Source organism: Myotis daubentonii, chromosome 7 (assembly GCF_963259705.1).
Source record: "Myotis daubentonii chromosome 7, mMyoDau2.1, whole genome shotgun sequence".
NCBI classification, from domain to species: Eukaryota; Metazoa; Chordata; class Mammalia; order Chiroptera; family Vespertilionidae; genus Myotis; species Myotis daubentonii.
In genome coordinates this window covers 41269765-41295961 of record NC_081846.1, presented here as the reverse complement: position 1 = coordinate 41295961, position 26197 = coordinate 41269765, and the positions used below count along the sequence as shown (strand labels likewise).

At 42.3% G+C, this 26197-nt stretch overlaps 1 protein-coding gene across 1 annotated transcript in view; it reads right to left on the bottom strand.

Moving 5' to 3' along the window:
* Positions 1-228: 228 nt before the first annotated feature.
* TTN (titin) overlaps positions 229-26197 on the bottom strand; it is a 280823-nt gene continuing 254854 nt past the window's right edge. Inside the window, exons 286-313 of the mRNA XM_059703948.1 lie at positions 25813-26106; positions 24581-24868; positions 24164-24463; positions 21986-24052; positions 21582-21884; positions 21164-21469; positions 20779-21069; positions 20387-20683; positions 19953-20258; positions 18775-19080; positions 18410-18691; positions 17635-18228; positions 17223-17510; positions 16818-17117; positions 16033-16335; positions 15167-15469; positions 14473-15057; positions 14040-14345; positions 13624-13923; positions 12252-12827; positions 11833-12138; positions 10740-11333; positions 4688-10614; positions 4412-4568; positions 2776-3464; positions 2525-2678; positions 1673-1975; positions 229-1533 (exon numbers count right to left, since the gene is read on the bottom strand). Of these exons, the coding sequence (XP_059559931.1) occupies positions 1238-1533; positions 1673-1975; positions 2525-2678; positions 2776-3464; positions 4412-4568; positions 4688-10614; positions 10740-11333; positions 11833-12138; positions 12252-12827; positions 13624-13923; positions 14040-14345; positions 14473-15057; positions 15167-15469; positions 16033-16335; positions 16818-17117; positions 17223-17510; positions 17635-18228; positions 18410-18691; positions 18775-19080; positions 19953-20258; positions 20387-20683; positions 20779-21069; positions 21164-21469; positions 21582-21884; positions 21986-24052; positions 24164-24463; positions 24581-24868; positions 25813-26106 (17021 nt within the window). The 3' untranslated portion in view covers positions 229-1237. The remainder of the gene's footprint in view (positions 1534-1672; positions 1976-2524; positions 2679-2775; positions 3465-4411; positions 4569-4687; positions 10615-10739; positions 11334-11832; positions 12139-12251; positions 12828-13623; positions 13924-14039; positions 14346-14472; positions 15058-15166; positions 15470-16032; positions 16336-16817; positions 17118-17222; positions 17511-17634; positions 18229-18409; positions 18692-18774; positions 19081-19952; positions 20259-20386; positions 20684-20778; positions 21070-21163; positions 21470-21581; positions 21885-21985; positions 24053-24163; positions 24464-24580; positions 24869-25812; positions 26107-26197) is intronic.

Here is a 26197-nt window from a genome sequence, read left to right as displayed (position 1 = left end):
AACATACACAATTTTTCAGGGAGTTTTGTTAATTTTTGAGGATAAAATTATCCACAAAAATCATATCTATGCTTTAAAAATTATTGAATATATTCAGCACGATAATTTAAATATTTGCTTTAATGAACTTATGAACCTGGGGCTATTTTGAACTTGAGTTGCTTTATTTGATAAAAGGCACTTACCTCCCCCAACCCCAGAATTTCACAGAAAACAACCAACCACATGTTTTGAGGTGCAGATAGCTTGCTTTTATTTTGTTGTTACTATCTCCAGGAGGTCCAACAATTATAACTAACAATCGAATTTATACGTGCATGAAAAGAACTACATCAGATCGACATTTGGGGCAATTAGTAGTGTTGTTTTTAGTTTAACGACAGCCTTGTTTTTGTTCTTGTTGTTATCTTTGTGCTGTGGCTCATTGCTTAGTTGCCCCAGTTTCTCAGGGTAATTTAAATTTAGAGCTACCACACGAAGGCATTGGCTGCACCCCGGGACCTCCAAGAGTTGGCACTGCTCAGGCATAGGAATACCTGAATAGCTTGGTTAAATGAGGGGATGGCCAGGCGATGTTACTTTTCCAAGCTACCCAGGCACTCTCTATGGTCAGAGACAGTGTAAAATGAGCGAACAAAGTGCTGGCCGTTGCACTTTGCTCTGGTAATATTTAGGTCATGATAATTCTGAGTGTGACATCATCAGAGAAAATGTAAGACGTTAAAGTGTTGCTTACAGGAGGGTAAATGCAAACATCACCAATGCCTTACATTTCTGATTCAGTAGGTATTGGTGCACATGCCAGGTGATGTGCACAGCATTATCTTTTAGGTGGATAAGACATCTTCAATGGGGAATTTCTCAACCCACTGAGGCATACTTAGACATCAACGTTATGTTGAGGCACAAAGATTAAGTGTTGAGCAGGGTATTCGTTCCATAAGAAACTTTCTCCTACCAACGGTTAGTTTCAGAAATTACATTGTAAAATGTCATAAAATAATGGTACAAAACTTTATAACCGTTAATCCGGCTATATACAGTATGTACATGTCACTAGAAAATGCATAATATTCTTAGGTCAACAAATAGAAAAGGTTGAAATGCATATTTTGAACTTGGACTCATTTAGGTTGATACAAAACTACTTTTTTTCTTAATATTTACAGATCAGAAAGATTAGTCCATGTGAATCATTTGTGAAAGGTTAAGGAGGAGGATGAGAGCGCAGGCCCTCTTAAATGGATCGAATATTTATATTCACAGTAGCGGAGTCACATCCAAATTCATTCCCTAAGCTCAGGGTATAAAGTCCACCGTCTTGTTTCTGTACGTCCATGATGATCAGAGTGGTCAGGTCCTCTGTGTTTTCAATGTGGAATCTCCCCTGGTCTTCATTTTGGATTTCTCTTCCACCACACGACCATGTTATTTCTGGGGTAGGCTCACCAGTAAAAGCACAGGCTACTGTTAGAACTTTGCCCTCATCAATGCTGATGTCAGAGGGAAGAGCTTCAATTTTAGGTGGAATTCCTTTATGGAACAGCAACAACAAAAACATGTTAGAATCACAGAAAAAAAATTTCCATGTGCTTTCTACTGAATTGTATGAACTAAAGACTATATAGTGCTACTAGGCTTGTCAACCTCTACCAGTAATTTTATTGCTCACCTCTTATGCCTGCTTTAAGCATTTTACTACTCGAGCTCGCCAGTTGTGTCATACTAGATTGTCCCATAAAACTGCTGGAACTCATTCCTACAAAGGACTCTTGCATGGAGGACATGCTTTGGGCAGACATGCTTGCAAATTTCATTTCAGTCATGCTGCTAGCACTGCTGCTGCTGAAACTGCTGAAGGAGGCCTCCTGCTTAGACGCGGACATTTGGACGGACTGAGACGAGAAGCTTCCTTGCAAGCTCGTGTCATCACTTGTCTTCAATACTACCTCTCTGGGAGGTTCTTCCACTAGAGCTGTGGACCATAGCAGATACGGTGAACATCAATGACATCTGGGTAAGTTGTGACATCTGACACTGACTTACAGAAATGGCAAACTTAAACACCATACACAGAAACGTAACCCAAACAATTTGCTGTGGAAGCTTAAGCAAATACATACATACACACATACATACATACATACATACATACATACATTTGTCAAAAAGCTAGCCCAGTGTCTCCAAGAAATGAATCCTCATGTTTCTATCATCACATTACATGCAGGGACTAGAATCACTGGGAGAAAAATGATTAGTCATATAGAAAATAATTTATAGATTGCGCATTCTGAAAAGAAATGGAACAGGGCAGTCAGTAGCTTTGCCTTGGAAGTGTCTGTTGAGCTGTAAAGAAACTGATCGTAAGAATGAATCCACACAGGAGGCCTGTGCCTCTTACCTACGCAATTTAATGAGGCTCCCGAGTCTGCTGTGATCAGAAAACAAAGGCAAAAGAAATTTTTTTTTTAAACACATAAAGGCCTTAAACAGATAAAGAAAATGGCAAAGATATACTTACGAAGGACCGTTAAGGAAGCAGTAGCTGAACATTGGCCACGGAAATTTTTGGCCTTAATGGTGTACTTCCCACTGTCACTTACTGACGCATTTCGGATTTCAAGAGAATATACATTTCTGGAGCGACTTACGCTGATATTTGAAGAAACAGAAACCTAAAGAGAAGAAAAAAAAAAGTGTTCCTTTGCCCTCTGCAGGAGTACATGTAGTGTTTACAATTTTCTTCACGAATACATTCATAATTAAACTTACCGGCAGGTTGTTTTTAAACCATTCGATTTCAGGAGAGGGCTCACCACTGATTTCACAAGAAAAGAGAACGCTTTGTCCTTCGTTAACATTTTGAGATCTGGGCTGTGAGATGAAGGCCGGAGCGTCTGAGAGCTCTTCGCTCAGGCTCAAGTCGTACTGACACTTGACGATTCCCTGACTGGTTTTGCCAATGCAGGTGAGGATTCCTTGGTGTTTGTGACTGGCCTTCTTGATGGTTAGGGTCTGATCACTGCCCGAGACGCCGTATCTGTACTCCTCGGAGTTAGTGAGCTCTACTCCATTTAGCACCCATTTCACATCAGTGGCACCAGCAATGTTGGCTTTTAAAGTCACTTTCTGACCATCAGTTATGCTCATCTGACTAGAAAAGGCTTTAATTTCAACGTGAGTGCTGATTTCTTCCATTGCCTGGGAAGCTTTGGTGACTTCTTCATGGACAATGGATTTTTCCAGGGAGGCGGCTTCTGACTTCTTGACTTTTTCAGAAATTGTGACCTTTGAAGCTTCCTCCATGAGGGCTAACTTTTCTTGAGATTTCACCTCTGACTTCTTGATTTCTTCAGAGATTAAGGCTTTCTGGGAAATTTCCTCTTGGACAACGGCCTTCTGGGATGTAATTTCAGAAGTCTTTTGTGTAGATACTTTCTGTGTCTCAGTGTCTTTTACGGCTAAAAAAGAAAACTCTGTAAGGCAAACTTAATTGGAAAGAGGCCCCACCCTTTACTCCTGTACATTCTGCAAGTGAAGGATCACAAAGGAAACAGAGGCTGACTTCTGTGTGCAGTGTAGGTAATGCCTAATTCTCTCTCAGTGCCAGTAATGGAAAACTGCCATGCTTGACTTCTGAAATCAGTGTAATGATTCTTGAAACTAAGCTGAAGATGATTTTTATGACTTAAGGGGAAAAACATCTTGCAAAGAATAGCCAAAGAATTTGGGAGATGTGTGTGTTTTGATGAATAAAAAAATGAATTATGTTTTAGATGACTGAGATGACACCAATCTAATTTTAATGAGGAAAACTGATGTAGCTCTTTCATTAACTTAGCAAAAGTGAAGGTTTAGGGAAGAAGTACCATTTTGTATATTCACTTGACTTCCTTCTTAAACATGTCTGGGGGCAGGGGCTGGCCCTATGGAATCTTATATAATACCACACACAGTTAGTTACTTCATATGTACTTTTATAAATTAATATTTTTATTGATTTTGAGAGAGAGAGGAAGGCAGAGGGAGAGAAAGAGAAAAAACATCAAATTGAGAGCAAGACATCAATCAGCTGCCTCCTGCACGTCCCCTACCAGGGATTAGCCCCCAACCCGGGCCTGTGCCTCAACTGGGAATCAAACCAGCAACATTTTGGTGCATGGCACGACCAACACCCACCTGTGCCACCCTGGCCAGGGCTTAATATGTACTTTTTGTGTGAATATAAAGGTATATGCTAACTTCAAATATGTGTATTTCTACATTTGTGTACAAATGGTATTCTGGAATTGGAAAAACAGTTTCAATACTTTCTCATGGGTGGGTGGGTGTGTATAAGGAAGTGTTTAGAAATGTTACTTTAATATTGTTTTCTGGGAAATGTTGGTAAGAACAAAAGCCAACCTACCTTTTATGGTTAATTTGCAGCTCGAGGACACAGATCCAGCTGAGTTTGTTACTGTACAAGTGTAAAGCCCACTGTCAGAAGTGTCAGTCTTAAGAATTTCTAAGAAGAATCCTCCTTTGTCTTCAGAGAGTTTATATTTACCTCCCTGTGTAATAGCCTGTAGAATGCAAGTGGTTTGAGTTTTAAAAAGTGATTTAATTTTCAACTTTATCTGGGGGATGGGGAAAAGGTTAGTTATTTAGAAGATAAAATTAAGAACAGTTAAGAACTGGTTACCTTTCCATCCTTTGTCCAGATGACAGTCGGCTGGGGTTCTCCAGTAACTTTAATGGAAAATTTAGCGATGCTGTCTGAAGAGACAGTTGTATCCTGCAGCCCAGTAACAATTACTGGTTTTGAGGATATTGGCTCTGGAGCTTTTGTTTCCGTTTTCTTGGTTTCTGTTGACTCAGCAGTTTTCTGAACTGATACTTTGGCTTCTGTTGACTCAGCAGTTTTCTGGGCTGATACCTTGGCTTCTGTTGACTCAGCAGTTTTCTGGGCTGATACCTTGGCTTCTGTTGACTCAGCAGTTTTCTGGGCTGATACCTTGGCTTCTGTTGACTCAGCAGTTTTCTGGGCTGATACCTTGGTTTCTGTTGACTCAGCAGTTTTCTGAGCTGATACCTTGGTTTCTGTTGACTCAGCAGTTTTCTGAGCTGATACCTTGGTTTCTGTTGACTCGGCAGTTTTCTGAGCTGATACCTTGGTTTCTGTTGACTCGGCAGTTTTGTGAGCTGATTTCTTAGTTTCCAACACGCTCGACACCTGCTCATGGATGCTCTTAAAGGCTTGTCCCATGAATTGTAAGTTAGTTTTGGAAGTTCCACCTTCCCCAGAAATTTCACAAACGTATTCTCCACAATCAGATTCAGTGAGGTTATGGATTTTGAGCTCATAGGTACCATCTGCTGAATAATGAAACTGGAAATGCCCATCTTCCTTCAGTTTCTTGCCATCTTTATACCAGGCGACCTCTTTTGCACATAATACACTACTTTCAACTGCACAGGTCAGCTTTGCGATGTCTTTAACAGCTTCTGCTTTCAGGGACTGAGATATCTTGGGTGGGGCAGAGACTGGTAGCTGCCCAACTTTCTCTGTTGCTGTGGGTTTTTTCTCTGTGGGTGATACGGCTTTTGGGGGAGAAGTTACCAGTTCTGGGGATTTCACTCGTTTTGGAGACTTAACTCCTTCTGGGGATTTCACCTGAGGCTCTGGGGATTTGACCTTCGGTGGTGAAGTCACAGCCTTTTCAGTAACTCTGGACTTCTGAATAGTCAGAGTGAACTGTGCTTCTTGCCTCCCTTCACTGTTTTCTACCACCACGCTGTAGTTGCCCTCGTCAGAAGCCTGGACTGAAGAGATCTCAAAGGTGGACTTGTATTTTGTGGTGGTCACTTGGTGGCGGGTGGAAGTACCGATCACTTGTCCTCCACGCAGCCAGGTCACCGTTGGTACCGGCTCACCATCGGTGTCGCAAGAAAACCTTGCGGACTCTCCCTCAGAGACAGTTATGGACCTTGGCTTGGTTAGGATTCTTGCTTCCAAAGTGGACTTGATCTTTCTGTGTGTGGACTTTTCTTCCAGCGACTTTTCTTCTACTGCAGCCCTTTTCATTTCTGCAGATGCGTGGTGTTCATATGATGAGAGACTTTCCCTTGTCTCTGTCATCTGCGACTTCATTTCCCTGACTGAAGAAGAGGCTTCCATCTCAGATGTTCTCTTGAACGATGAGACCGCATATGCCTCTGTTTTGGTCAGGTCAGGGAAAAGGGACCGGGGGACGTCCTCATCTCTGCGCCGGGAAGCGTAGGTGGTATAATCCCCTCCTGTTACATCCAAGGTCGCGTAGTCAGAAGCTTCACCTTTGTAGTTGGTGCACACGGCGCGATATGTTCCGCTGTCATCAATATGACAGTCTAGAATTTCCAGGGTCAGGACCCCACTCATGTTGGTGTAATGAATCTTACTGCTCTCTTGGAGTTCTACACCATTATGGTACCATTTAACCTCAGCAGTTGGCTTAGACTGGACGTTTAGGATAAACCGGGTATTCTGGCCACAGGGTACCCTGTGGGAGCGCATTCTCAGCGTGATCCGAGGGGCATGGTCCAGTGTAAAAGGCTGCTGACTCAAAACTTCATACTTCCTTTCTGATGTCTTCTGAGTCTTTAAAGCGGCCTTCATGGACTCATACCTGGAAAAGATATCAAATCTTGCCGACCTCTCAAATCTTGAGAGTGATCTCTCACTAGAGACGGGGCTGGGGGAACGTGGGCGAGTTCTCTCTGGAGTGGGAGACCTTCTCTCTGTGTCATCTTCGTATTCCTCAGATGGTTGTGGATGTGATCGGATCAGTTCAGACACCGGCCTCATTAACTCAATATAAGTTGGAGACAGGGAGCGCCGTCGTCTCAGAAGTCTAGACACAGATGAGGAAGACTCTCTTTGAGCACGTTTTGTGATTTCATATTCTTCCTCAATTTCTGTGATTTCTGTCACTCTTCTCTGTTGCTTTGATTTCTTTCTAGACTTTTGTTCCTTTGACATGTGGTCAAGCTCGCTTTTGTATTCTGAGAGACGATGAGTGGTTGTAACTGGACGAAGCAACTCTTCGTCCTCCTTCTCAGCCATGATTCGCTGCCGTTGTTTGGGCTGCCTGTAGGAGGCCTGGGCGTGCCGTTCCCGCAGTTCTGCATAACTTGTACTAGTGTCAGCCTTGGTTGGGATGTGATAGGTTGAGTATCTGAAGTCTTTTCTTGTTTCCTCCACCTTGATATGAGCCTGTGGGGAAGAGTAACGCAGACTGGAAAGCTCAAAACGTGGAGGGCTCCGGCTTGGGGGTGAAGCTGAAAAACCTAATTCAAGCTCCTCTTCAAGACGCAGCCTCTCTTCCTCCGTTCTTTTCATTGCCAAGTAGTCATCAATGGGAAGGAGTAATTCTTCATCTGAGATGTCACCAAGGGAACGTCTTCTAGGTCTGTAGTAGAAGGCGTAGTCAGGAGAAGGTGTACGCCGGCGGGCTGGCCTCACTATTTCAAGGTCATCTTGGGTCAATTTGGGAATGCGCCATCTGGGTTTGTATTGATCCGTAAAGCGTGGAAGAGGCGTCACATAGAACTGTTCCCATCTTGAAAGGCGGATGCGCTTTTGTCTTTTCTGTACAATTCTGTCAATTTTCCCTGGCATTTCAAATTGATCACGTATCTTTTTGTACCATTTCATGTCAGACATAGGCACAAACTGTTTAATGCGTTGATCTTCTTCTATGACGGTCCGCTTGTGCTTGCGTGGCTCTGGTACTTCATAGGGCATACGGAGTTTTCTCTCCTCTTTCTTTTCTTCGGTCTCAAGTCGGAATTCCCCCTTTACGGTCTTGGTGCTTACAGCTGGTTTGTAGAGGATGGCAGCTTCTCTCAGAGCCTCTTGGGCTACCTGTGTCAGTGGCACAGATTCCGTTCCAGAAAGAATTTCAGCCATTCTTATTGTCTTGTCGATTTGCTTCTGTACGTGTCTTTCACGCTCCTCTTTACTCTTGAATTCTTGTTTGACGTACCTCAAGCGCTCCACTTGTAAGTGAGCCTGGCAGCTGGTGGATCCAGCTGTGTTTGTGGCTGTGACCCTATAATAACCGGTGTCTTCAGGCAAAGTATCCCGGATGTGCAAAGCATAATAATCCAAGCCTTCGTGGATAATTTCAATGGTAGGCCCAAGGGACAGTGGCTGACCATCTTTCTCCCATTTTAATGTTGGCGGGGGGATGCCAGAAACTCTGATCTCAAAGCTGACACTCTGGCCTTCTTGGCATTCTGCATTTGCCAGTAGCCTTTTGAACATGGGTCTTAAGGTTGTATCTGCTGGAGGTGGGTGTGGGGTTACAGTCAGTTTTGCTTTACAGCTGTCTTCACCGTATTTGTTTCTTGCCACAATAGCATATTCAGCATCATCATCTGTTGTTACACTGTTGATTGTTAATTGGTAAAGACCCTTGTCAGACTCGAATGTGTATTTCTTGTCATCATCACCTGGTTTGATTTTCTGACCTGATTTATACCATGTTACACGAGGCTCTGGGTGGACAGTAATAGTTACTCCAAATCGGACGTTTTCACCCACATAAGCTGTCTTGTTAAAGAGAGGCAGGGTAAACTCTGGTGGCCTTTCCAGGAGTCTCATGGTATCTGTTCTGCGCTTCATTTTCTTCATGGTTCTACGGAAGTAATAGTCATAAACTTCTCTCACACCTTTAACAAACAGCTCTGCATAAGAACTGTCTTCACCGTAGTCATTGACTACTTTGCATCTGTAGGTGCCGTCGTCGAATTTGGTAATGTCTTTGATGTACATGGTAGCCACTCCATCTTCATAGGTGATTTCGTATTTCTCACTGTTCTCCAGCTGTCTGACACCAAAGTACCAGGTCACTTGGGTAGACTGGTCATAATTTTCAATTTTGCAGACATACTTGACATATCCTCCTTCTTCGCCAACTGCATGCATTATCTGCCCAGAAATCGGGCCAATTTCAATGGATGCCACTTTAACTTTAGCAACGCTCACTCCCTTCTGAGATCGAATTGCACCACCACAGGAGATTCGGGCTGCTGACACAACCATGTTGAGGTCTTTCTTGATCAGAGTGTGGTAGTACCGCCGGTGTTTTAATGTCCTGATAACTTTAGTACTGACTCTTTCTATCTTCTGCTTCAGCCATGGGTGCTGGAGCGCTTCAGATGCTGTCATGCGAGATTTTCTCTCTTTCACTAACAGCCGGTCAACAAAATCCATGGCTTCGAGGCTGATCTCTTTGAATGCCTCCTCATCAAAAGTATATTCGGCATTCCTGATGTTCTCAATCATCTGTTGGTTAGTTTCAGCCAGGAATGGATTGATACCACTCAACAGCACATATACCAGTGTTCCAAGTGACCACATGTCTGTGGCGGTGCTGACAACATCATGCTGGTGGACTTCAGGTGCATAGTACTCAGGGGCAGTGAACAGAAGCCTGAAGTTGTCCCCTGGCTTCAGCTGACGGGCTTGACCAAATTCTATGATTTTAATGACGGAGCTTCGTCTTGTTTGGTAAATGATATTTTCGGGTCTAATGTCAAAGTGTCCAATACTCTGACTATGTAAGAACTCAAGAGCTTCACAGACCTGGCGAACATAACTTACAATTTCTCTTTCAGTAAGTTCAAAAGCACTGGTGTTAATGCGTTCAAATATGTCAAGTCCTGATATGAACTCAAAGATCATAACTAATTCTTCCATGCTTTCAAATGATTCATGGAGGTATAAGATGTTTCTGTGCCTAGCAATATTTAGAATGGAAATTTCCTTCTTTACCAAAACCTGATCGGTCCCTTTGACCTTCACAAATTTAGCCATGTATGTCTTTTTTGAGGATGTTTCAACACAACGGTGGACGATTCCAAACTGACCACGCCCAAGATCTTCAGCAATCATATATTTCTCATAGAGTTCCTTGGTTGAAGAATGAGATGCTTTAGTCATGGAAACTTCCATGGTTTCATCTACCTCTTCATCATAGTTCATAGCTCTGGTCTTATCTTCTTTGGTTACGGTTGGTTCTGAAGGCTCAGAAGGCTTGCTCAGGCCAAATTTATTTTCAGCTATTACACGGAACTGGTAACTTGTTTTTCCAAATAAGTTGATCACTGTATAACGTGTTTCTCGGGCCTGTCCTACACGGAGCCATCTTTCTGCAGTCGTTGCACATTTTTCAATTATGTAGTTGGTGATTTTGCTGCCACCGTCAGTAGCTGGCTCAGTCCAGGTTAAGTTGACAGAATCTCGTGAGACGTCACTAACTTTGACTCCTCTGGGTGGGTCAGGAACATCAGCCACATCCAGTTCAACTGTCTTCTGATCAATTCCAAACCTGTTTTTAGCACAGACCACATAGAAACCAGCATCTTTTCTCTCCACTCCATTGGGGAAAACAAGTGATGTGAAAGATCTTGTGACAATAACTTGGTAGTGGCCATTATTGTCGATGAGATCTTGTCCTTTCTGCCAGGTGATCACGGGATCTGGTTTGCCGCTGAAAGGGATCTTGATGCTGATCACCTCACCTCGGAGAGCATGAACAGCTCCCATGCCCTCAAGAGTTTTAGGCAGGTGTATCTTAGCCGGGACTGTATCAGAATAAAAGGAAAAAGAATATAATTTAGAAACACCTAACACTATGTAAGTGCAACAACCCCCCTCCAATTAATAGTGTCATCTAGCACCAAACTTATGTTTACTAATTTGCTTTTACCTTCCACTTCCAAGGAGGCAGTGCCAGACACAGATCCCCCTTGGTTGGTAGCTCTGACTTGGTAAACTGTGGCATCGTCATCCGTGACACTTGCAATAATGAGCTGATGGTAGCCACCCTTAAACTCTTGAATCCTGTACTTTAATCCATCTGCAATGATTTCTTTGCCTTGTCTGTACCATTTCACAATAGGTTTTGGATGGCCAGTCACTTTGCAGACCAAAGTAGCATTGCTCTGATATCTGACGTTTAGATTTCTTAGTTCCTCTTTAAAGTGTGGTGCCTGAATCGGGACATCAGATTTGGGAGTGACAGGTTCTGATATTTCACTCCATTCGCTTTCCCCACCTAGGTTTTCACACTTCACACGGAACTCATATTCAAGACCTTCAATAAGGTTTTGCACTGAGAAGACAGTTTCTCGAATTTCTTCTGTTGTCACCGCAATCCATTTATTCTGCTTCTTCTCACGCTTCTCAAGGTAGTAATTTCTGATCTTTGCACCGCCATCACTGGCAGGTGGCTTCCAAGCCACAACACAAGACTCTTTCGTGACAGCAGAAATAGTTGGCTTTCCAGGAGCACTTGGCTTTTCTATTTAAAGCAAATAGACAAAAAGGATTTGAGTCATGAGGTGAAACAAGCAGCTTTATTAAAAGCTGATTAAAAAAATAAAATGTGATAAATTCAAAGTTCTATTAAGAATAGCTATTACAGAAAAATGAATGGATTAGTTTGTGCTAAGGAACTAACAAAACACAAAGTTCCTTTTTAAAGAAGGGATAGGGTATATACATGGGTGGGCAAAAGTAAGTTTATAGTTGTGAGTATGCAGAGTTTATTCTTATAATTTATTAATTACTATGTTATTTTCCATATAAACAACTGTAAACCTACTTTTGCCAAGCCTGTATTTGTCCTTTTAAATATGCAAAAGTTCAAGTGAGATAAAAGGTTCTTGTGCTTTACCTGAATTTTTGCTATTTCCTTCCAAAATTTATTTCTGTCACAAAGACTTTTATGTGAAGATATTTTTATGTAAAGAATTTTGCCATGTGAAGATTGTAGCGGTTGTACAAGAGGCTGTACTCACCAAATGGACTCTTAATGATCACAACTGAGGGGACCTCTAGAGGGTTACTGATGCCAAAAGTGTTCTGAGCCGAAACCCGGAAGTAGTAGCCAGCATTTTCTGTGAGGTTCACAATTCTACAGGTTGTCACTGAGATGGCTGAAGACACCAATTGCCATTCAGCCCCTTCCTTGGCCTCACATTTCTCCACCACGTAATTGGTGATCCAGGAGCCTCCGTCATCTTCTGGTGGCTTCCAGCTGATCACTACCGAGTTCTTTAATAGAGCTTCAATCACAATGGGTCCTGTAGGTTTGTCTGGTTTATCTGTTGGGGGAAAATACAATAGTAGTGGTTTTTGTGGTGTGTCTCCCAAGAGCTTTTCCCCTTTAAAAATAAAAAACCAAAAACACAAAACACTGAAAATGAAAATAAAATACCTTGTATGTCCACATCAAGGGTGGCATCAACTGTTCCGAAAACATTGCTGAGCTGAACTCTGTATTTCCCAGCATGAGTCTTCCGCTGGACATTCTTCATGACGAGATGAGTGTAGTGCTCAGTGTTTTCAATAGCAGTGTTTTCTGAGTTTTGCAGAAGTTTCTGGCCATGGAACCAAGTGATGGCAGGTACTGGACGACCAATGTACATAACATGAAGTCGAAGTGTTGAGCCCACCGCACCATAGTATTTCTCTTTCAGTGGGTAACCAGGATGGAACTGTGGTGTTGCTTGCAGGAGAAGCTTGCTACTGGTTTCCGTCTCTCCAACCTCATTAGTAGCTATGCAGGTATAAACGCCTTCATCTTCTTGTTCATCTGTCATCACTGTCAGAGTATGTGTGCGTCCATCTGAAGACATTTTGTACTTTCGGCTTTGCACGAGCTCCTTACCAAATCGGTACCATTTAATGTCAGGAAGAGGCCTTCCAAGGATCTGGCATGAGAGTTGAGCAGCTTCACCCAATTTGGTGGTAACATCCTCCATTTCTTTGCGTACTCCTGGGGCCTCTCCCGCTGAAGGATATGAAAGATAATATTAATGCATATTGTTACTACTGATTCTAAAATCCTTTGTCCTTGTATATCAGGAATTTAAACTGTTGTTATTGACTAACACTTTATTAGACACCAGGGTTTACATGTGTCTAATGCTTAAAAACTCTTTGCAGTGATTTTCCTGGGGTCATATGGAAAATAGGGATCCAGTGAGGACATTATTATGCAGAGTGATTTTTCTCTTTATAATTGGGAGGCATTAACGGCATATAGAGTTTTGGGGAAATAGGAATTCTCTCTATAAATCTGTAGTATCTTTGCCCTTACGTAGGTTGACTGAAGTTGGGTACATTTGTTGATCCTTCAGGTCTTGTTAGGAACTATAAAAAAACACAACCCATTGCATTCGAGGGCGATCCTGTTCTAGTTCACTGCACCTTACATCTACTGGGGTTATGTACAGTGGGGCCTTGGCTTACGAGCTTAATTCGTTCCGAGACCGAGCTCGTTAAGGAGCTCATTAACTCAAATTACTCTATCAACTCAAAGCAAAAAATCAGCCGAGAGACAGCTGGTATCTCAAAAAACTCGTTAGTCGGGACACTCGTAAGTCAAGGCCCCACTGTACTTGGAATGGCTTCCCATAGAACCTACCCACTACTCCCTGTGTGTGCATATGCCAAAGTGAGTGATTCTTTCCATACATTTGCTCCCCAATAAAGCTTTCTGGAGATCTACTTAGTTTAGAGGAAGAATTAGCCTTAATATGTTACTTAGTTTGTAAATCACAGGCAGAGAACTAATGGCTACTTACATGTTAGTTTCGTCTTTACAGACATAGCAGTTCTTCGAGGTCTGCTAAGCCCAGTCTCATTCTCAGCAAAAACCCTGAATTCATATTCAGTAGCTTCCAGCAAACCCCCTATAGTGAATTGCCTGTCCTTGATGCGGTCCTTATTGCTCTTCTTCCAGGCACTGTCTCCAGATTGTCGGTATTCAACCCAGTATCCAAGGATGTCTTTGCCACCATCACATTCAGGTTTCTCCCACTGTAGAGTGACACTATCTCTGGAGATGGAAAGAATCTCAAGTTCTCCAGGTTGGCTTGGCTTATCTGAAATAGTTTAAAACAATTGAAAAGAGAATCAACTATACTGCTGAAATAAAAGAAAAAACCCAAAGATGGCTTGCCCCTTTGATGTTAACCCCTTCAAAAAAACCTCTCCTTACCAAATGGATCTTTGCAAATAATTGGTTCAGAAGCAGGGCTGGTCTCACTTAGGCCAACATCATTCTGTGCTATGACTCGGAACTGATATTCAGCATCAGGAACGAGCCCCGTCAGGGTGTACATTGTGGTCGTTATCTGAGTCTTATTGTGCCTGACCCACTTGTCAGTTGATGTCTCCTTGCGTTCAATGTAGTAGCCTGTAACTCGAGAACCACCATCGTCTTTGGGCCGGGACCAGGACAGGCTGACAGAACTCTTGGTCACATCGAGTACTTCTGGAGGATTGCTTGGAGGCTCTGGAGGATCTAAGGATATAAGCAGAAAACACACATGTGTTAGAGTATAGTGCCAAATCTCGTCAGCTGATGGCTTCATTTCAAAACAAGAGTACCGAAAGAATTTTCACAAGGTTGTGGTTGGAAGAGCACTTACTTAGTGGTGTTTTTGGTATGACTGGTTCCTCGGATTTTAAGGGTTTGCTGATACCAAACTGGTTTTCTGCTGAAACACGGAAATGGTATTCCACATTTTCTTTGAGGCCTTTTACCACCAGAGATGTACCTCGGACTCTGGAATCAATGGTATACCAGGCGGCTTTAGGCACTTCTCGTCTCTCAAGGATGTAGCCCAAGATGTCGGCACCACCATCATCGGCAGGGGGTCTCCAGCTGACCCTTACAGAGCGAGCTTGTATGTCATCATATTCAAGTGGCCCTTCTGGAGTGTTAGGAATTCCTATCACCTTGACCTTGATGTAAACAGCCTTCTTGCCACATTTGTTTTCCAGAACCAGGTCATATGAGCCAGAATCCTCCCTGACTGCTTCTTTGATGACGAGCTCAGTGTGTGTTTCAGAGGTTGCAATCATGGCACGCTTACTAATATCTTGGCCTTCTTTGGTCCATTTACATATTGGGTATGGTTTTCCTTTGATTGGAATGGTAAGTCTGATGACTCCACCTTGTCTTACAAAGAGACCCTCCTGGTATCTTTCATCAAGTTCAACATCAGGATGTTCTGGAAAAAAAGGTAGGTTGCAATTATCATTTGTGTGTAGGAGTGGGGAGGGGAGGGGAAATTAGTCTTAAGGCAATTATAGAAGAAAGTAAGTGATTGTGTGTCTTACCAAGCATTTCGGTGATTTTGACTGTTCCTGGTACCTCAGCAGGCTCTCCAGGTCCACCAGCGTTACAAGCGAGGATACGGAATCTGTATTCAGCGCCCTGAGGTAGGTGTGTTAGAGTATATTCCCGAATCTTGGTTGGGGTGGTATTACATTTGGTCCATTCATGTTGATCTACTTTCTGCATTTCAATCAAGTAGCCTGTGACTTTAGATCCGCCTTCGTCTTCTGGAGGGCTCCAGGCCAGGGAAACGGACGTCCTGGTTGTATCAGTAACTCTCGGGTTTTGTGGCTTTCCTGGAGGAGCTGGGAATAAGAATGAGATCACAACAACAAACTTGTTAAAGTTGCTGAAAGTTGAAAATCAACTGTGCCACCTAACAAATCCACTGAGTGTGGAAACATGGACTATTAGCATTATAATATTTTTTGTTTTGTAAAAATTTCATTCATTTTATAAGGTAAAAAATACTAAAAGCGCTTGTTTTTTCCTTTGTCTTAAATATGCTTGATTTACAATTACTATTCCTATCTCAAATTTATCATCAGTTTTTAAAGTGCTTTCAGAAATATTAACTTGCTTAAAATTTTTACCTGGAGTCCCATTTTAAAGAGGGGGAAATAGGCTCAAGAGAAGACTATAAAGTTATTTGACAAAAGCTCGTAGGGGCAAGAGCAGGGAGGGGATTGACGACAAAGGGATGCAAGCAAATTTTTTGAGCTGATGGAAATGTTCTGCATTTTGATTGTGATGGTGGTCCTACAACAGTATAGTTTTCAAAACTTAACAGACTTATACATTTCGGAAGGGTGAATTTTACTACATCAAATTATACCACAATAAACGTGAATTATACAAAATGTATTACCAATTGGATCCATGGCAACGATGGGTTTAGAAGGACGACCCGGTTTTCCAGTCCCTCTCACATTAATGGCCGTGACACGGTGTTCATATTCTAAGCCTTCAATAAGGCCAGTGGAACGGTACCGCGTCATCGTCACTGGTACTTTATTTACACGGACCCAGCGTTCTGCTCTCACTTCTTTGCGCTCCACAATGTATCCGGTCACTTGGGAGCCACCATCGTCTTCTGGCGGGTACCAAGTGAGTGTCATGCCGTCACGGGAGACATCAAATATCTCTAATGTTTCTGGAGGTCCAGGAATACCTGCAGCAAGAATAGGTGACACAATATTGGCAATATGAATAAATTAAAGACTCATATATTTGTACCAGTGTGTTACCTTTTTAAATGGTGTATAAGACTCCTGTGGCTCTTTTTCCAATCTTTTCTTTTCTTTTTTTTTTTTTTTTTTTTTACTTTTCTTGCTGCTCCTCATTTTCTTATATTTTATAAACATTTATTGAGCATGCATTCTTTCTCCCACTTTACCAGAACCAGCCTGTCCTTCCTCTCTTCCCTCCCTCTCTTCCACTTATCCCCCTCTCCCTCCTCCTTTCTTTCTTTCATTAAAACAAAAATCTAACCACGTTGAAAACCTCCAAGAAAAGGGGAGTTAGAGACCTTAGGACGGCCCTGGGTTGATTTTGTGACCTACTTTTACTCGCATTAGGACACATTAAAAACAGACTCCTTTTTGTTAACGTTCAGAATCAGAGGGGAGCATGGAGGAAGGGCTGAGGACTCACTGAAGCCGCTGCGACATTCTATGATCTCCGACTGCAAGTAAGAGCCAATCCCGAAGCGGTTGGTTGCGGCCACACGGAACACATACTCGCTTCCTTCAGTGAGTCTGGTGAACTTGAACGTCGTTCTAGTCACTGATTCAGACACTGGAAGCCATCCTGGACGGTGGGCATCACGTTGTTCTACCACATAGCCACTCAACGGAGCACCGCCATCCAATTCAGGGGCTTCCCAGGAAATGGTAACTGAGGTATCCTCAATTTCATCAACCTTGATAGGCCCAGTTGGTGGACCAGGCTTGTCTATGAAAGAAAAAGAAATCCAGGGGATTAATTTTCACTTCAAATCAAAATTGGGTGACCGAATGGCAGCAACAGTTTGCATGTGTCTTTGTTACATGTCCTTACCAAGGATGATAACTTTAATGGTCTCTGAAGTCATTCCAGTTACATTTTTCAATTCAAGTGTATATTCTCCAGTATCTCTGATAGTGGTCTCACGGATGGTTAATTTTGCTACTTTTGTCTGAGTTTCAACTGTGATACGCTCTGATTCTTTTAGTTTAGAACCAGCAAAGAACCATGAAGCAGCAGGAGGTGGACGACCAGCGATAGGTATCACCAGCTCTACTGGTCTGCCAGCTGGGACATGGATGGTCTTTTGAGGCATCGTAGAGAGATCAATTGTTGGCAACACTATGAGAAAGAAATGAGGCATTTGTTCTTAAGCATTCTTTCTAAGGACACAGTGTCATGATTTCTGAATGTTTTCTTTGTTTTACTTTACTATTATTACTATTTTTGGCAAGTGGGTACATACCTCTGAGATCTTGTATAGTCACGGGTGTGATGATCTCTCTTGGTTCTGACACACCTTTCTCATTTTGTGCCCTTACTCTAAATAAGAACTGTTCACCTTCATTTAGGGAAACAACAGTGTGCTCTAGGACTGTGGGTTTTAATGTAACAACCTTCATCCATCTGTCAGTGCCAGCTTTGGAGGCCTCAAGAACATATCCAGTGAGTCGGCTACCACCATCATAGAGTGGTTTTTCCCAGGCAAGGGTAACAGTTGACTTGGTGACATCGACCACTTCCAGTTTTGTAGGCACCAAAGGCACTTCTGAGACCAGCACTGCATCAGATGTTTCACAAGGCTCTCCAATGCCATAAATATTTTCTGGCAACACTCTGAAATAGTACATGATTCCTTCTATAAGTCCAGAAATTCGGTAAGCTGTCTTGCTGCATTTGGTAGTTACTGTTTTGAATGCTCTCATGGCAGCTTCACGCTTCTCAATAATGTAGTTGTTGACTGGAGCTCCACCATCAATTGTGGGGATTTCCCAAGTAATGGTCACAGAATCTCTTGATACTTCCTTAACTGTCACTGAAGGACAGGGACCGGGAGTATCTAAAAAGTAGAATGAAAGATCCATAATTCTTATTTGCCCGATTGGTTGATAGATTTTCTTTTTTTGCCAGAAAATATACTTAACATAGTTTCTCTCTAGAGAGGTGACCAATCATAAGTCAAGATGTATCTTTTTAGAGACTCTACTCACAACATCATCAATTTTCAGACAAATACTTACCATATACTTTAACAAGGACAGTTGCTGATTTTTTGCCAGATTGATTTTCGGCTTCAATGGTGTATTTTCCAGCATCATACCGGTTAACTTTATCCACGATAAGTAAAGAGTAGCTGTCAGTGGTGTCAATAATTGCCCGGTTTGCAAGGTCAATGCCCTTCTTGCTCCATGTTATGACAGGAGGTGGTCTTCCAGATACAGACACCATCAGGCGTAATGAGGCCCCAGCTCTGATGGTCACAGTCTTCTTTAAATCGTCTGCAAGCTCAAGATCTGGTATTTCTGGAAAGTAAAAGTCAAAACTTAATTACTTCATGAACAGGTGTGATGAGAAAATAATTCACCTGAAAGTTTATGATAAATACCTAGTCTTTCCACAGGCTCAATTTCGGCAATTGACTCGCTGTATTCACTCATACCCTTCACGTTCACAGCAGCAACTCTGAAGGAGTATTTCTGGCCCATTTTAAGGTCTACCACCGTGAATTCAGTATTTCTTATTGTGGCATTGGTATGCACACGGTACCACTGCTCAGTGTCCTTCTCTTGCATCTCAAGAACGTATCCTATGATGTCAGCGCCACCATCGTACATGGGCTTGGTCCATGCCAAACTAATGCTGTGTTTGGTGGTATCTACAACTCTTGGAGCAGAAGGTGGTCCAGGGGTATCTATAGGATTTTAAAAGAGGGATGCAGATGTTATATAAATAAGAAAGCTTTGAGATTTGTATTTTTGGTTTTCAGGAGTCACAAAGGCATTATTTTTTGTTGTCCACACCCACCAAGATAATTTTTGTAACTGGCCTTTTCTGATATTATAGGAAAGCACTGTCTGCTATATTATTACTATTATTATTATTATTTTTAATAATTGACTTCTTTGGAAAGGTAGATGTTTCTTTCCTGCTACTTTGGCTTGCTTTGCTGTGTTCTAGCTAAGCTCACTGTTTAGAGTATCCATTCTCAGGGACTTTCTTTTAGTTGCTCAGCTTTCACAGGGTTAATATCATTTGTCTCCTCTACAGGTGACAATGAATACAGGAATCAGTTTCTTCTACATCCCTATTCAGCCCCAATGATTTATTCCTTAGTTCTTGGGCTCTAACTCTACACAGGGATTTGCTACTTCCTTTTGAAGCTCTTGTGACAATGATTTTGTTGGGTACTTATTAAAGTACCTGAAACCACATTGTGCTAAGCCTCTGCTTAAAAGAGATGTTGTCTTCTTTCTTGTCAGTAGCTGTTATCACTACAATGCATTTTCTCAATTCGTTAGAAGATTTATAAAATACATCCTTGTAATATACTTTTTTTCATAGACTGGAAAACACTGCAACAATTTTCAACTATTGCTAACTTAACAGAAGTAATAATTAATTTGTTTTCTGATTTAGACTATATTTAAAACCCTTCTAATAAGCATATGCTTTTGTAGACCATTCACAAATTCTGCAAGTTCTTGGAAGTGGCATTTTGGAAAATTATTTATAATACGGTTTTGGTAGGCATTAGGTTTATGTAGTATGATTCTTGGAACTCACATGATGGCTCTCTGCAGGAGATGAAGTTGGAAGCCTCGCTGGGTTCACTGTTGCCAGCAGCATTCACTGCCGTCACCCGGAACTGGTAAGCACAACCTTCCATCAGGCCAGTCACCTTCAGTCTGGTATCATACACCACATAGTCTTTGTTGACACGTGTCCAACGCAAGCTCTTCTTCTCACGTTTGTCCACTAGGTAGTTGCTGATCTCATTGCCACCATCAGATTCAGGTTTTAGCCACTGAATAATGATATGCTCTTTGCCAGCCCCAACTTCTTCAGGCATGCCAGGTTGCGATGGAATAGCTGTTTACATTTTTATGAAAATACGATAATCAGAATTGCACTAAGTCACCATTGATAAGACTGTCCTCCTCTCCCCATGAGCCCATTACATTTCAACTACCAAGTTGCTTAAAAGTGTTAATACTCACTGAATGAGTTTCTGGCTACAATTGGCTGTGTTTCAGCAGGCACACCAGGGCCGTATTTGTTTACTGCCCGCACTCGGAATATGTATTCATTGTTCTTGATGAGTCTGGTAACCACATAGGATAGGGTTGGGCATTCGCCCTCAACAATCACCCAGTTGAGCCTGCTGGTCTCGCGCCTTTCCACAATGTAGTGAGTTATTGCTGCTCCTCCATCCTCCTGAGGAAGGCTCCAGGCTAACGTGCACTTCTCCTCCGTCACTCTGCTGACGGTGAGATTTCCACATGGGCCAGGGGTATCTGAAACAGGTGTAATGACAAACAGTGGTGAAGATCTTTCCTTCTGCTCACCGTTGAAAATGCTATAAAAATAAAAGAACATCTGACACGCTTACCAAGAACTTTGACCAAGACAGACACGGCCTTGGTCCCACCGGCATTCTTCACTGTTAAGGTGTATTTTCCACTGTCACTTCTGTCACAGAACTTGATCACAGCAGTTGCTCGTTTGCCAGTATACTGCAAAGAGACTTTTTCACAGAGATCTAGTTCCTTGTCCCCTTTGGTCCAGATGATTTTGGGTTCAGGTTTGCCGCCAACTGCAGCATCAAGAACAAGATCTGAGCCTGCTCTGATGGTAACCAGATCGCCCTGTAATCTGGCATCCAGTTCAGCCTTGGGTGGAGCTGTCATAGACAAAGCAGATGTAAATGAATATATGACAGTTTATTTACACATACATTGTGATAATTTAAAAGGAGAACATTGCGTATTTTTTACCATATTCATCTCGGCAAGTGACGGGGCCTGTAGATTCTGATCCTTTGCTAATGACGCCTGCTGCATTCTTGGCCAACACACGGAATTCATAAGTGTCTCCTTCACTGAGAGCGGTCACAGTGAAGAAATTATCAGAGACAATGGTATAGTTGCACTTCAGCCAGCGACCATCTCCAACTTCACTGACTGGCTTACGCTCTATGATGTAGCCCACAACCTTGCTGCCTCCGTCATATATTGGGGCTGACCAAATCAGTGACACTGTTGATCTTGTGACATCTGTCACTTCTGGTCTTCCTGGTGCATCTGGAAGGGATACAGAAATAAAGTTTAAAAATGCAATCCTGAATCCTACTAGTACCAATGATCATAATGATAATAAACATAAGCAAATGTACCCTTAAATTTTGACACATACCAACTGGGTTCTGAGCCATTACAGGTCTTGAAGCTTCACTGGCTTTGCTCACACCTGCAGCATTGAGTGCATATGTTCTGAACTGATATTCCAGTCCTTCTACCAAACTGGTCACTTTGTAGTTGCACTCTAAGCATGGCACTTTGTTTTCTTTCACCCAAAGAATGGTGTTACGCTCTTTCTTCTCAACCCAGTAGCCAATGATTTTACTGCCACCATCATGATAGGGTTCTTCCCAACGAATGGACATGGCATTGGCTGACACGTGGTAGACTTCAGGTCTGGTAGGAGCGCTTGGTGGAACTAAATATAAACAAAGGTATTAAATATGAATACAATTTTATAAAATTCAGGGGAAATATTTAATACTAAAGAGGTTGAAATATGATTTTTGTTTTTCTTACCGAATGGATGCTCAGCAATTATTGGTGCTGATTCTAGAGGCTTGCTGACACCAAATCGGTTCTCTGAACTGACACGGAATGAATATTCCATGTATTTTGTGAGATGAGTGACTTTAATCTGAGTGCGCTTGACACTGGAATTGATAAGCTGCCAAGCTGTGGTACCTGACTCACGCTTCTCAACTATGTAATTAGTAATCTCGCTGCCTCCATCATCTTTAGGTTCAGCCCATGAAAGGACACATGATTCGGATGAGATAGATGAGACTTCGATGGGGCCGGTTACTGGACCTGGCCTTCCAATGACCACAACTGTGATGGTAAATGTTTTAACACCAGCTGTATTTTCCAGGGTCAAGAAGTATCTTCCAGAGTCACCTCTCATGCTTTCTTTTACAGACAAGGTGGTTCTGTCTTTTGTTGTTGTTATACTCATCCGCTCTGTCTCCTTAAGTCTCATCTCTTCCAGCTTCCATGTTACTTTGGGGGTGGGACGGCCACTGATTGGCACATCAATGGTAAATGTGCTTCCTGCTTTGCAAGTTATGAGCTGATTGGTAATTCCAGTAAGGTCTGCAGTGGGCTCAATTTGAGGCTCTTTGATAATGACCGAAGAGAAGGCTTCCCTGGGTTCACTGTAGCCAGCGTCATTCTTGGCCTTCACACGGAATTCATATTCAGTGTTCTCAACCAGTTGTTCAACGGTGAAGGTCAGCAGCTTGGTGTGACCAGCTTCAACCCAGAAGTCAGAGCCCTTTTGTCTCATTTCGAGCAGGTAGCCAGTGATTCGGCTGCCTCCATCATGGTCTGGTTTCAGCCAAGCTAAGACGGCAGAGGATTTGCTTGTGTCAACGATATCAAGTCTCTTAGGTGGAGCAGGCTGTTCTGTGGCTATAATTGGTTCTGGCATTTCATAGGGTTCACCAATGCCATACTCATTTTCTGCAGAAACACGGAAATAGTAGGGAACGCCTTCTGCCAGGTCATTAACCTTGAGGATTTGACGAGTGCATTTTTCACTGATAATCTGCCAGCTACGGCGACTTGCTTCTCGTTTCTCTACCACGTAGTGATGGATTCGGGCACCACCATCAAGGAGAGGGGCATCCCACATCAGTGTAACAGACCCCCGGGTCACATCCTTGAAGGTAATCGGGCCAGGTGGCCCTGGAGTGTCTAGCACCTTGACGGTGAATGTGACTGACTTACTACCACTGCTGTTTTCCACGGTAAGGGTGTATTTCCCTGCGTCATTTCTGTTGCAGTTTTCCACGGTGAGGGTGGTGAAGGAGTCTGTTATATGGATATCAGCCCGAATGCTAAGGTTAGAGTCGGGTTTGCTCCACACAGCTGTAGGAGCTGGTCTACCCTGGTAGGCAATGAAGAGGCGGATACTGGCCCCAGCTCTAACAACGTGAGTCTGCTTGAAGTTTGCGTCAATATCTAACTCAGGAGCGGTTAACCGATCAACGGCTTTAATTGTGCCAGTCACTTCACAGCTGTCTCCTTTTCCAGCACCATTGATAGCACTAACCCGGAATTTGTATTCTTCACCTGCTTCTAGATCTGTGACTGTGTATCTTGTTTTCACACATGCCTCTACATTTACCTTGTGCCAGTCTTCTAAGCCAGCTTTGCACATTTCAATAATATACCCAATTATTTCCATGCCTCCATCAAACACTGGCTTAGACCATTCTAAGCTCACAGTTGTCTTTGATGTGTCTGTCACTTTGACCACAGTGGGAGCACCTGGTGGGCTGACTGGCTCTCTACATTTGATTAGTCTTGAGATATCACTGGCAGGTCCTATTCCTGCAGCATTTTCAGCCATGACACGGAATTCATACTCATTGCCTTCTACTAGACCAGTGACTTTGAATCTTGTCTCAGAGATTGGTCGTTTGCTGATCACTTTTACCCATCTTGTGCTTTTCTTCTCTCTCCTTTCAAGGATATACTGTTGAATTTCATTGCCACCATCTGATTCTGGCCTTGCCCATGTCATGGTAATGCTATTGCCTGTTACGTTACTTGGTTCTGGAGTGCCTGGGGCATCAGGAACAGCTGTAAAAGGAGAACAGAAAAATGAATGAATAAGTAAATAAACCAATTAGTCATGTTTGCATGGAAGTTAATCTTATGATACATTACCACTTCATAAAAATGGACACTTACTGTATTGTATTTGAGCAACCACTGGGTCAGAATCAAGTGGTCTGCCAACACCAAACTTGTTAACTGCAGAAACACGGAATTGGTATTCATTGCCATTTATTAGTTTAATGGCGGTATAGCTATGGGCTTCACATTTATCTTCAATTAGTGCCCAAGCAAGTCTGCTGGTTTCCCGTTTTTCAACGATGTAGTGAGTTACAGGAGCACAGCCGTCATTGAGAGGAGCATCCCACCACAGGGTCATCTTCTCGCCAGTAATATTGGTGAATCTTATTGGCCCAACTACTTTTCCTGGTGTATCTGTAAGAAAAAGGTTCCACAGTTAGTTCCTTTTTCCTTGTCCATTCAAATGCAATCAGGCCTGCCTCTAATCCAAGTCCTGAAAATGTTAAGATTAAGAAGCTACTTTAGAAGTACCTTGTACTTTCACTGTAATTTCTGCTTTTGCAGAGCCAGATACATTTTTGGCTTCCACTTTATATACACCACGATGGTCCCGAGTAGCATCTCTAACAAAGAGGCTGGTGGATCCAAGGACATCGGTTATTTCCATATTCATCCTCTTTTCAATTTCTACTTCATCTTTGAACCAAGTTACTCGAGGTACTGGTCGTCCTTGCACCAAAGCTTTAATTCTAAGACTCTCTCCAGCTTTAATAACGAGACCATCAAAGTATTCAGGGCCAAACTCTACTGTTGGTGGAACTAAAAAGAAATATAAATAATATGCATTAATTTGGCTTAATAATGATATAAATTAACATTGTTTTTCTTTTTAAATTTTTTTTAATTTTTCTTTTTTTCTTTATTGATTAAGGTATTACATATATGTCCTTATCCCCCTGTTGCCCCCGGCCTCCCCACTCATGCCCTCACCCCCTTGGTGTCTGTGTCCACTGGTTAGGCTTATATGCATGCATACAAGTCCTTTGGTGGATCTCTCCCCCTTACCTCCACCCTCCCCTACCTTCCCTCTGAGGTTTGATGGTCTGATTGCTGCAACATTTCATTAGCATCATATCATAAAGCCTGGAAGTGTTACTAGTAATACTCATTCTGTATTACCAAAGCTATTCTGAAAATAGGATTGATAATTGAGAATGTAGATTATGGAGTTAGACATTTGCATGGTTATCTCCTTTGTTATGTTTGTCATGTTATTAATCTCGCATTGAGACTTATAAAAAGAGAAGCAAAACATTTACAGATCATTTACTTCCTAGTACTGCTGCATATTCAAATGAGTTCCTGTACGAGGCTATTGGCTGCACTCAGGCAAGCTGATGACTGTGCTACTGATGTATGCTGTATTCTAGTAACTTCAGTAAAGATGGCCAGTTATTCTTGAGAGCCTTTTAAATTTTTATAAAAGACTGAAATTACAAAGCTAAAAATGCAGTTCCACTTGTATGCTATTTATGTGGGAATGGAGTGAAATAATAGACATGGTAAAAAGAATTGATGCCAATTACATTTTTTTTCTTTTCTTCATTTGAAAGGTAGACAATCTAATTCATCACATAACAACCTTGGATAATCTGTATAAAATGATGTTCCTGTTCCCATTTTATAGACCAAGGACCAAAAAGTATTTTTTTTTAAAATGTGAATGCTCTTAGCCTTATTGAAAATCAGTTGTAAATGCTTACCATTTTCATCTCTTGTCATGATAAAGCCAGAAGACTGTGAAGGAGGACTTATAGTTCCAACGGCATTTCTTGCAATTATTCTGAATTCATATCGATCCCCAGGACTCAGTCCTGTGACTGTGTACTGACATTCACAGACATCAGTAAAGTTGCATCTAACCCAACGATCACTCCCTTGCCGTCTCTCAATGCTGTAGGCCACAATCTTACTGCCTCCATCACGCAACGGTGGGTTCCATTTAAGTGTGATGGTTTCTCGGGTGACGTCAATGTAGTCAGGAGTGCCAGGTGGGTCTAAAATATTATATGGAAATTAAATGCATCATTATTTCTGTAATCAACTCTTAATCATCAATGGAGGAACAATAAAATGAACAAATCCCAC